Raw genomic sequence first — 10,054 nt, forward strand, 5'->3', positions numbered from 1 at the left:
GAGCTAGGTTCAAGGGAGATATTGGCAGACATCACAAGTATTGTCATGATCTTAAGGCCGGTAAGAAAATATATAAATAGAATAACTGGAATAACACTGTGGAACATTACAAAATAATATTGTGTTTGATTTCAGGCTGGTGGAAGAAGGCCCCAAGACCTGATAGAGCTTAGCGCGATGCAGTCCAAGAAAAAGGTGGAGCCATGTTTGAAAGACATGAGGAATTTTCTTTAGTCGGTTATTGTCCTGAATGTGTATATAAACAACATTGTGATGTTTTGTAAATTGCTACGTGGAAGCAATGCGAGTTTGTTGCTAGATTTTCAGTTTGTTAATGTTCTGGACATAAAGCTTTCCTGATTTGTTAGAATGTGAGTCTTAACCTTCTGTGTGAAAAGTTTGAGTGCAATTTTTAGCTGGATGTAGAAGTTTCACTGTGAGTTAATTGGCATTGTTCTTCTGAACACGTGTTTCGTGATGGTACAGTTTCAAGCTTTGAGTGGCCAATTTAACTTGTTCTGAACATAGACGTTTCATCCATGATGCTACAGCTCGTTTCAAATTTGCCAAAATTCCCATCATTCGAAATTCATTTAAGGTTTCCATTTTAATTCAAATACTGTATTAGTGTACTGATGTGTCCAAATGTTCAACTTCTACCATCATATTTTGCAAAGAACATTTAACTCAAATTCTGAGAGCTGTGGTATAAATTCTAAGATGGAACTCGTTGAAAGATGCCAGTTTTGCTGGAAACTAGGTTTACAATGCCAAAACTTACACCAATGAGCAATCTGAAAAAAGACAGGTAACTGTTCTCTTTGATTTATAGAAGTTCTATCTATATCGATATAAAAAGATTCAAAGGGGCAGATCCAAACCATCTGGACCGTCAAATCATGTTATCTAGCGGTTCAAATCACTTCAATGTTGAGCATCAAACACGTTTAACGCTTTAATTACCCACCACTGCCATTGGTTATAAACACGTTTTGACTTCACGCTATCCCATGAAATCTGCCATGTAATTAATATCCTATCATTTCCACAAAAACAGTAATTGATATCTTACCAAATACCAACATGCAACAAATATATATATATATATATATATATATATATATATATATATGTATATATATATCTTACTTAATATAATATATATATATATATATATATATATATATATATATAATACAAACACACAAAAAATATATATATATATATATATATATATATATATGTATGTATATGTATATCTTACTTAATATAACGTGCAACTAATATCCTACCTAATATAAACGTGCATTGCACGTACATTATTACTAGTGGTACTAAGTTATCATCCTGGTAAACCAAAGCTACGGTTAACAAGCTCTATGGACCCAAAGGAGAAAAATACAGGAAATCATGTTTCACGCATATGGTCTGTCCAGCTGGACCAAAGCTAGGGTTTTCTCCGAGTCGAGAGCTCCAGGATCACAACAACTCTTACTCCATCCAGAAAAAGACAAGCTATCATCAGCAGAAACAACAAAGAAGATGAATCAGTACTCAGGAATCACACTGTCGCCTAGCTTGTTATATCAAAAATGACATTCTTTCAGCAAAACTCAGTGATCCTGCTGGTATCCTTTCAATCCCTGTCATCCTCAGGCTTGCATGGTGATTGAGTGCGCGCTGGTCGATGACCTCTGAATTTGCATCATAAATCAAGCATTGTTGTGGCAGTCTACATGCTCTCGCTGATTTCAAGTACAATTAACACAAGTCAAGCATTGCTGGCACTTCCTCAGCGTTGCTCTGCATATATTTTCTTCCATACTTCGTCATTTTTCTGAGAAAACACCGCAGAGAAGAAAAACTAGGATGTGCAATAGTATATTGCTCCCAAATCTTGCTGCAAGGAGCTGCATCAGCATATGCAGGTCATGAAGATGCAAATCCCTTATGGACATTAGCAATCTGGAAACAACTTGCTGCCTCTAGCCCACCAAAATCTTCTTAAAGATCAAATAAATGATTTACATTGGTTTTACTTCAAAGAATACAGTTACTGGATAATAATTATTCATCCAGAGTGTTAGAAGCATGTACAAGGGTAAAAATAAAATCAGCAAATAAACTGTAGCAATGGAGTTATCCCAATTATAGCTATTTCTATAGTGGCGCCATATCTAGTTCAGTGGGCTAGCACATCTGCAAAATAATACTCCCTCCGTCCTATAATATAAGAGTGTTTTTTACACTAGTGTAGTGTCAAAAACACTCTTATATTATGGGACAGAGGGAGTAGAAAACTGTCACAATATCAACAAAATCATTAGCGTGCCACATAAATGTACCTCACATTTATCCACTTGTTCCAAGATTTTTTGTTTGAAACTATTATTATTATTATTTTCTTTAAAGAAAATTATTGGAACGACATACAACGAGGTACAAAGATTGATATATCAATATAAAGGAAGCATCTTCTGGCTAATCATGTGATGCTAAATGTATCTTCCGGGGATTTGGTATAAACCACACAGGGGCTGGCATGTTGGACCAAAGCTGAGGTGATACAATTCTTTCAACATAGCAATTTCCAAGGTTGAGAACTCCAATATCACGCTGACTCTTCATGCTTCCAAAATGATGATAGGCATCATCCTCATCAGTAAAATAGACGTGATTGGACTTTAACTGTGGATATTCATCGGCACTCAAACAAAGTGATTGATTATGCCCAAGAAACATCACACTGTCACATGAGCTAGTTATGTCTTCAAGTTTTGTTGCAGCAAAATCCACTTTAAATACGTCAAACTTGTCGGTGAAGACCACATGAGAGTCAGAGCCTAACTCAGATTCCAAAACATCGTCATCCTCCCTATCCTCAGGTTTCAGCCTCGACAGATCTGTCGCATCATCAAGCTTGTGTTCCGAAATGTACTCATCCTCCCCATCCTCAAGCCCATGTTCTGAAACATCCTCATCGTCCCAACCCAAACAGTTTCTTGACTTCCAAACTTGCAACAAATCACCGCATGGAGCTTGAGCAATGTACATGTAGTTGCAGTCCTCGATCCAAGCCTTCATTCTCCCCAGAACGATATTTTGTGTTACTACAGGTGCACTGAGATCAAACGTACGGACTTCTCCGCGTGAATCCAATGCAAAGAGCAGGCCATCCTTAAAGAAACAATCTGCATAATTAACATGTGGTGGCAACCAAGTCCATCTATCATCCCCTGCTCTTGCAAATGAAAGTTGTGACTGCGGATTATGCTTGAGTACCACATAATAATCTCCAGTCGATGGATCAGACGACAAAAATGCCTTCTCAAAGAGGTAGTCCCGCAGCTCGCCAAGCGAAAAGACCGAGGGCGTAGGGAAGTCGACTAGGCGTGGAGTGCCGGTGTACCATGAGTACTGATACTTGTGAAGAGCACCGGCATCATCAAAGATGGGCTTCACCTGCTCAATGGTGGTGACGGAAGGCAGGGCGATCTGGTCACCGGTGATGGGGTTGAGGAGGTGCAGCTCGGACCTATCGTCGGCGGTGATGATCCAACCATGGTTGGAGCCGATCACATACCTGGTGCGAATAGGTGGGTCTGGAAGAGCCAATGTGTAGGATTTGTTCTCCACGAGGCTGAAGAGGCCTGCGGCACTCTCACCGGCAGATTCAGAGGTGTATAGGAGGCACGGTGTCTGTGTCTGCCTGAAGAGCCCAAGATTGCAGAGCCTGGCGCAGGCGGAACGCCATGATGAGCAGACGGAGCCTGCCCGGACGAGGTCGGGGGTCTCAAGGCTGGCGAATATGCACATCAGGATGTCCTCCGGCAGCTCCGGCGGTGTCGGCAGCTCCAGGATCTGGGGCTCGCTGGGTATCAGACGGTGAACGGCGAGGAATTCGGCAAGCCTCTGTCCGTACGTTGTCAGCACACCAGACAAGGCCAAACACCTGGATATGCTGCTACCCACGACGGGAATTCCAGACGGCGACATGAAGAAGCAGAGCTCTCGCTGTATGCCTCCCCAATCTCCCTCTCCCCTGTGCTTGATGATCTCTCTCGTAGATGCAGAAGCAACAGAGGGCAGGCAGGGGTAGGCTGCTGTATGATACTTATAGAACGCCAACCGAGGCCTCCTTGCTCGTAGGTGAAGCAGATCCGACCCGGGATCGGGACGGATGTCGCCGGAATTTGATTTCCTGAATTAGAAAACAAGACGCGGTCAGGAAAAGATCGGGATTTTCTGTTATTTGCTGGATGGAGGAACGAGCTTCCACAAATTCCGAGTTCCCCTCCGTTTCGTTCTACGACTGTAGCCCGGCAATGGCGAGAGGCGGAGAGTGCTAACCGGCGGAAGGCGGAAGGCGGCAGGAAGCCCGAGGAGATTGGCTGGGGTATGGAGAGGAGGAGGAGGAGCGGCAGCAGCAGCCACGCCGTCGCGTCTCACGGGGGAAGTGTTTCGCGGTGAGGGTCTGTGGGAGCCAGCCGGAGGAACCGCGTCGCCGCCGCCGCCCCGGCGGTGGAGGACAGCTTAAGCATCTCTAGCCCTTTCATAAAACTTAGTTTCTAGAACCTCCTTCCAAAACTTAACTTTTTAAATTTCTCTCTCGAAATAGGCTTTGGCCCCGCAACTTCTAAAATTTTGAGGGTCTAAATTATCTTCACTTGGCCCTTTGCCTAAAACTTAATTCCCTACATTTTCTTTTCTTTCTTTGCTATTTCTTCCTCCTTTTTTGTATACAAACCCAAGTTCAACTATATTTGCTCAACGTATTAATTCAAAACTTGATATTTCTAATGCACATATTTCATCATTATTTTTAATTCTGTGTTTTTAAATTTAAATATGAAAATTCAAATACAATGTAAGCATTAAGTAATAACTGACCGGGGGCGGCGACGCCGACGGCATGCTTTCTGCAGCGCGAAGGCAGGAGCTTTACGAGCATCTGAGGGCCCGGCCGGGCCTGTGGGCCCACGGGCCTAGTATGCTCCTGCTATTGCGTCTGGTCGGTTACCGTCGTTGACGGTGGAGGTTGGGCCCTCCCGCGTTCCGACGGTGTTGCTGCGCCTAGTCCCAGCTCCTCTTCTGCGTTGTGCAGGCCCCCACTTCGCGGTGCCGTGGTGAGACGGCGTGGGAAGCTTCAAGACCGTGTTGGCGCAGGGTGGTGGACGGTTTGGTGGCGAGCTCCGGAGTGCCTGAGGTGAGGTTGGGTTCAAGAGAAATCCCTGTCGGCGTGGCCGACTCCGACGCGATGGCGCCTGAGGGTGCTGATGGACCTTCCTGGAGGGCCTCAGGGGCTACCCTTCCTTTCTCCTCGTCACGTACCGGGGGGAGCCCTTGGCATCAGCGTCGTCATTGTTGTGTCCCTTCTTGGAGGTGTTGATTGGTACCGGCGCTTCGGAGTCTAGGAACTTGGTGGGAAATCTCCGTTGGGCGCAGTGGTCGCGAGGCTTCTTTGTTTTTGTTGATCCGCCGTTGCCGGCATTTGTTTCTTTTAAATTTTCTCTTCCGCTCCTTTTGGGCGTGACTGTGTTGCTTCCGCCCCAGCACCTATCGTTGGTTGTATCGGTGTTGGTTGCTTTGTAACACAAAGCGGGGGGGCCTTTTTTCGAAAAAAGAATCAAGAACTACAAATTTGCCACGAGTGATCAACAAGATCATCTTCGAGTTGGTGATGAGCTTCCCGATTCTGCGATGTGCAACGCGGAATCTCCAGATCATGTTTGATTGATGTTTCAGCTCCACATGTGCAGCATTGTAGTCAAAGTTAGATCCCTCTGGTTAGCCTCTCTCGTCCTTACTAATTATGTTGCGCAAGATGACACATGTTGTCAATGATCAGTCATAGTATCTTTGGGTTCCAATACTCAAAAAGGCCATGAAAAATCATGAAGCAAGCTTGAAGCACCCCAAAAGTTGTTGACATAATTTCTCATGGATTCTTGGCACATTGCAAAGTGAGAGTTCTTGTTACCTTATGGACGTTGAATTGTCTTCACACATGTGGTCCATTGAGGATAGGTGTCATATGCAAGGTGTAGCACACGTTGTATCCATGGCCATAGGCAACATAGTTACAATGTGGAGCTTGGCAGGCATAAAGCGTTCCAAGTAGGAGAGATCTATGCAGAACATTTAGGTAATTGTGCAAGCCATGCATTTGTAACACCCCGATTTTCGCTCCTCGATTTTTTTCCTTTGCGGGATTTGGCACCCATCTTTTTTGAAGTTAATTGGCTTTTCTCTAGATCTTTGTTGGATGATGGTAATAAATTAGCAACTCTTCTCTTCAATCCTAGAGACATTTCCATCAAAGCTACTTTCATAACTATTCAGTTCAGTAGTAGTAGCGGTTGATATACCCTAAGTGAGTCAGTCCTCATCTCAAGGACATGTGAGGGCCTCAGGTCGGAGCAACCCCTATTCTTGATGATTGCTTTGACATTTGTAATAATGTTGGCCATGTTATATTTGAGCATTGTGCACGAGAGACGAATCGTGTGGCTCGTGGACTAGCTAGTAGGACTAGGGTTGAACATCCAGATGTGTGCATGAAGAACGCTCCCTCTTCCATTCATAGTCTTATTGTGGTTGATGTATCTAGTTTTTAGATGAAATAAAGCAAGCTATAATGGCATTTCCCCAACAAAAAAGTGGGGGATAAGTCGGTGAGCCCAAAGGAACTACAACAAAAAACAATGAGGGTCGCAATTGAGAGAGAATCGAGGCAAGGGATATGTCTGAAGGCACCAGAGGACAATGGAGGCCAAGATCGGTCTGGAATACACCACGCGCATCAGCAAACCATAGAACATCATTGCGAGGCAGTGGAGGCGCCCGTTCATCGACCAACTTGAGGAGTTCGACAGCCGGTAACCTTATTGATATCAAAAGTGTCCCGTCGACTACGAGGCGACGGTGATGACTTCATCAATCTCTAGATTTGCTAGTTCAGCCTCTCATAAGAGTCCCATCGGTGGCCTTGTCCGTCATGACCATCGTTGGGACTCTTTTAAGAGACTGACAAAAGCGGAAAGCAAGTTGGTCCTTGTGTCAAAAGCTTCGGCACCGTCATGGCCACCGTTGTGACTCTGACAAAGGCTGAAAGCACATTGGCACTTGCGTCAAAAGCCTCGATGGTGGCCATGACCTGGGCAACCCCCCCCCCCACACACACACACTGCACCCAGCTCATGGGCGTCCTGGCAGTGGATTTCAATGTCAATCATAGGAGCATGAGACGATGACTGACTTAGGGTGGTCGTGTTGGGGAACATAGCATGCAATTTAAAAAAAATTCCTACGATCACGCAAGATCTATCTAGGAGATGCATAGCAACGAGAGGGGAGAGTGTGTCCACGTACCCTCATAGACCAAAAGTGGAAGCGTTAGGTTAACGCGGTTGATGTAGTCGAACATCTTCACGATACAACCGATCCAAGTACCGAACGTACGGCACCTCCGTGTTCAGCACACGTTCAGCACGATGATTTCCCTCGAGCTCTTGATCCAGCAGAGGGTCGAGGGAGAGTTTCGTCAGCACAACGGCATGGTGACGGTATTGATGATGTGATCCGCGCAGGGCTTCGCCTAAGAACTATGACAATATGACCGAGGTGTTAAACTATGGAGGGGGGCACCGCACACGGCTAAGGAACAATTGATGTGCCTCTGGGGTGCCCCCTGCCCCCGTATATGAAGGAGGAGGGGAGCCTATATTAGGCCATACGGTAATAGAGGAGGCAGGCCAAAGGGAAGGAGGCGCGCGCCCCCCTATAGGTCCGAATTGGACTAGGGGAAAGGGGCCCCTTGCCCTTTCCTACCCCCTCTCTCTCTTTCCCTATTTCTTCTCTCCTACCCCGGAAAGGAAAAGGGGAATCCTACTAGGACTTGGGAGTCCTAGTAGGACTCCCCACACTTGGCGCACCCCCTCTAGGGCCGGCCTCCTCCTCCTCCCTCCTTTATATACGTGGGTAGGGGACACCCCAAAGGCACAACAGACAATCTCTTAGCCGTGTGCGGTGCACCCTTCCACAGTTACACACCTCGGTCATATCGTCGTAGTGCTTAGGCGAAGCCCTGCGCCAGTAACTTCATCATCATCGTCACCATGCCATCATGCTGACGAAACTCTCCCTTGGCCTCAACTGGATCAAGAGTACAAGGGACGTCACCGAGTTGAACGTGTGCAGATCGCGGAGGTGTCGTATCTTCGGTGCTAGGATCGGTCGGATCGTGAAGACGTACGACTACATCAACCGTGTTGTCATAACGCTTCCGCTTTCGGTCTACGAGGGTACGTGGACTACACTCTTCCATCTCGTTGCTATGCATCACCTTGATAGATCTTGCGTGTGCGTAGGATTTTTTTTGAAATTACCACGTTCCCCAACATTTACACCAATATGACCTAAACGGTAGTGCCACAAATATGTTGCACTATCATTATCAACTTTTCATCTTTTGGCATCAATATTATGACTATGTGTATCACTACGATCGATATTCAATAAACCATTCACATGGGGTGTATGACCATAGAAGGTTTTATTCATATAAACAGAACAACAATTATTCTCCGACTTAAATGTATAACCGTATTGCAATAAACATGATCTAATCATATTAATGCTCAACGCAAACACCAAATAACATTTATTTAGGTTCAATTCTAATCCCGAAGGTAGAGGGAGTGTGCGATGGTGATCGTATCAACCTTGGAATTACTTCCAACACACATCGTCAACTCGTCCTTACCTAGTCTTTGTTTATCTTGTAACTCCTGTTTCGAGTTACTAATCTTAGTAACTGAACCGGTATCAAATACCCTGGGGTTACTATGAACACTAGTAAAGTACACATCAATAACATCTATATCAAATATACCTATCACTTTGCCATCCTTCTTATCCGCCAAATACTTGGGGTAGTTCCGCTTCCAGTGACCAGTCCCTTTGCAGTAGAAGCACTCAGTTTCAGGCTTAGGTCCAGACTTGGGCTTCTTCCCAGGAGTAGCAACTCGCTTGATATTCTTCTTGAAGTTCCCCTTCTTCCCTTTGCCCTTTTTCTTGAAACTAGTGGTCTTGTTAACCATCAACAATTGATGCTTTTTCTTGATTTCTACCTTCACCGATTTCAGCATTGCGAAGAGCTTGGGAATCGTTTTAGTCATCCCTCGCATATTATAGTTCATCACGAAGTTCTAGTAACTTGGTGATAGTGACTAGAGAACTCTGTCAATCACTATCTTATCTGGAAGATTAACTCCCACTTGATTCAAGCGATTGTAGTACTCAGACATTCTGAGCATATGCTCACTAGCTGAGCTATTCCCCTCCATCTTGTAGGCAAAGTACTTTGTCAGAGGTCTCATACCTCTTAACACGGGCATGAGTCTGAAATACCAATTTCAACTCTTGGAACATCTCATATGCTCCATGTCGTTCAAAACATTTTTGAAGTCCCGGTTCTAAGCCGTAAAGCATGGTGCACTAAACTCTCAAGTAGTCATCATACTGAGCTTGTCAAACGTTCATAACGTCTGCATGCTCCTACAATAGTTCTGTCACCTAATGGTGCATCAAGGACATAATTCTTTTGTGCAGCAATGAGGATAATCCTCAGATCACAGACCTAGTCCGCATCATTGCTACTATCATCTTTCAACTTAGTTTTCTCTAGGAACATATCATAAATAAAACGGGGAGCTATAACGCGAGCTATTGATCTACAACATAATTTGCAAATACTATCAAGACTAAGTTCATGATAAATTAAAGTTCAATTAATCATATTACTTAAGAACTCCCACTTAGATAGACATCCCTCTAGTCATCTAAATGATCACATGATCCATATCAACTAAACCATGTCCGATCATCACGTGAGATGGAGTAGTTTTCAATGGTGAACATCTCTATGTTGATCATAGCTACTATATGATTCACGTTCCACCTTTCGGTCTTAGTGTTCCGATGCCATATCTACATATGCTAGCACTACTGTAGGTTGCTGCTAACGCGACACTACGATCAGAGACCCTCGATG

At 44.6% G+C, this 10,054-nt stretch overlaps 1 protein-coding gene across 1 annotated transcript; it reads right to left on the bottom strand.

The window, feature by feature from the left end:
* Window positions 1–2,321: 2,321 nt before the first annotated feature.
* LOC125522917 lies at window positions 2,322–4,542 on the bottom strand. Its single transcript, XM_048687959.1, has 2 exons — window positions 4,351–4,542; window positions 2,322–4,201 (listed from the first exon to the last, which is right to left on the bottom strand). The coding sequence occupies exon 2, from the start codon at window positions 3,994–3,996 to the stop codon at window positions 2,482–2,484; it is 1,515 nt and encodes a 504-aa protein (XP_048543916.1). The 5' UTR covers window positions 3,997–4,201; window positions 4,351–4,542; the 3' UTR covers window positions 2,322–2,481.
* Between the last annotated feature and the right edge of the window lie 5,512 nt (window positions 4,543–10,054).

Source organism: Triticum urartu, chromosome 7 (genome assembly GCF_003073215.2).
Source record: "Triticum urartu cultivar G1812 chromosome 7, Tu2.1, whole genome shotgun sequence".
Classification (NCBI taxonomy): domain Eukaryota; kingdom Viridiplantae; phylum Streptophyta; class Magnoliopsida; order Poales; family Poaceae; genus Triticum; species Triticum urartu.

Coding starts and splice junctions, on each gene's coding strand:
- LOC125522917 (XM_048687959.1), bottom strand. CDS start 3,996: ATGTCGCCGTCTGGAATTCCCGTCGTGGGTAGCAGCATATCCAGGTGT.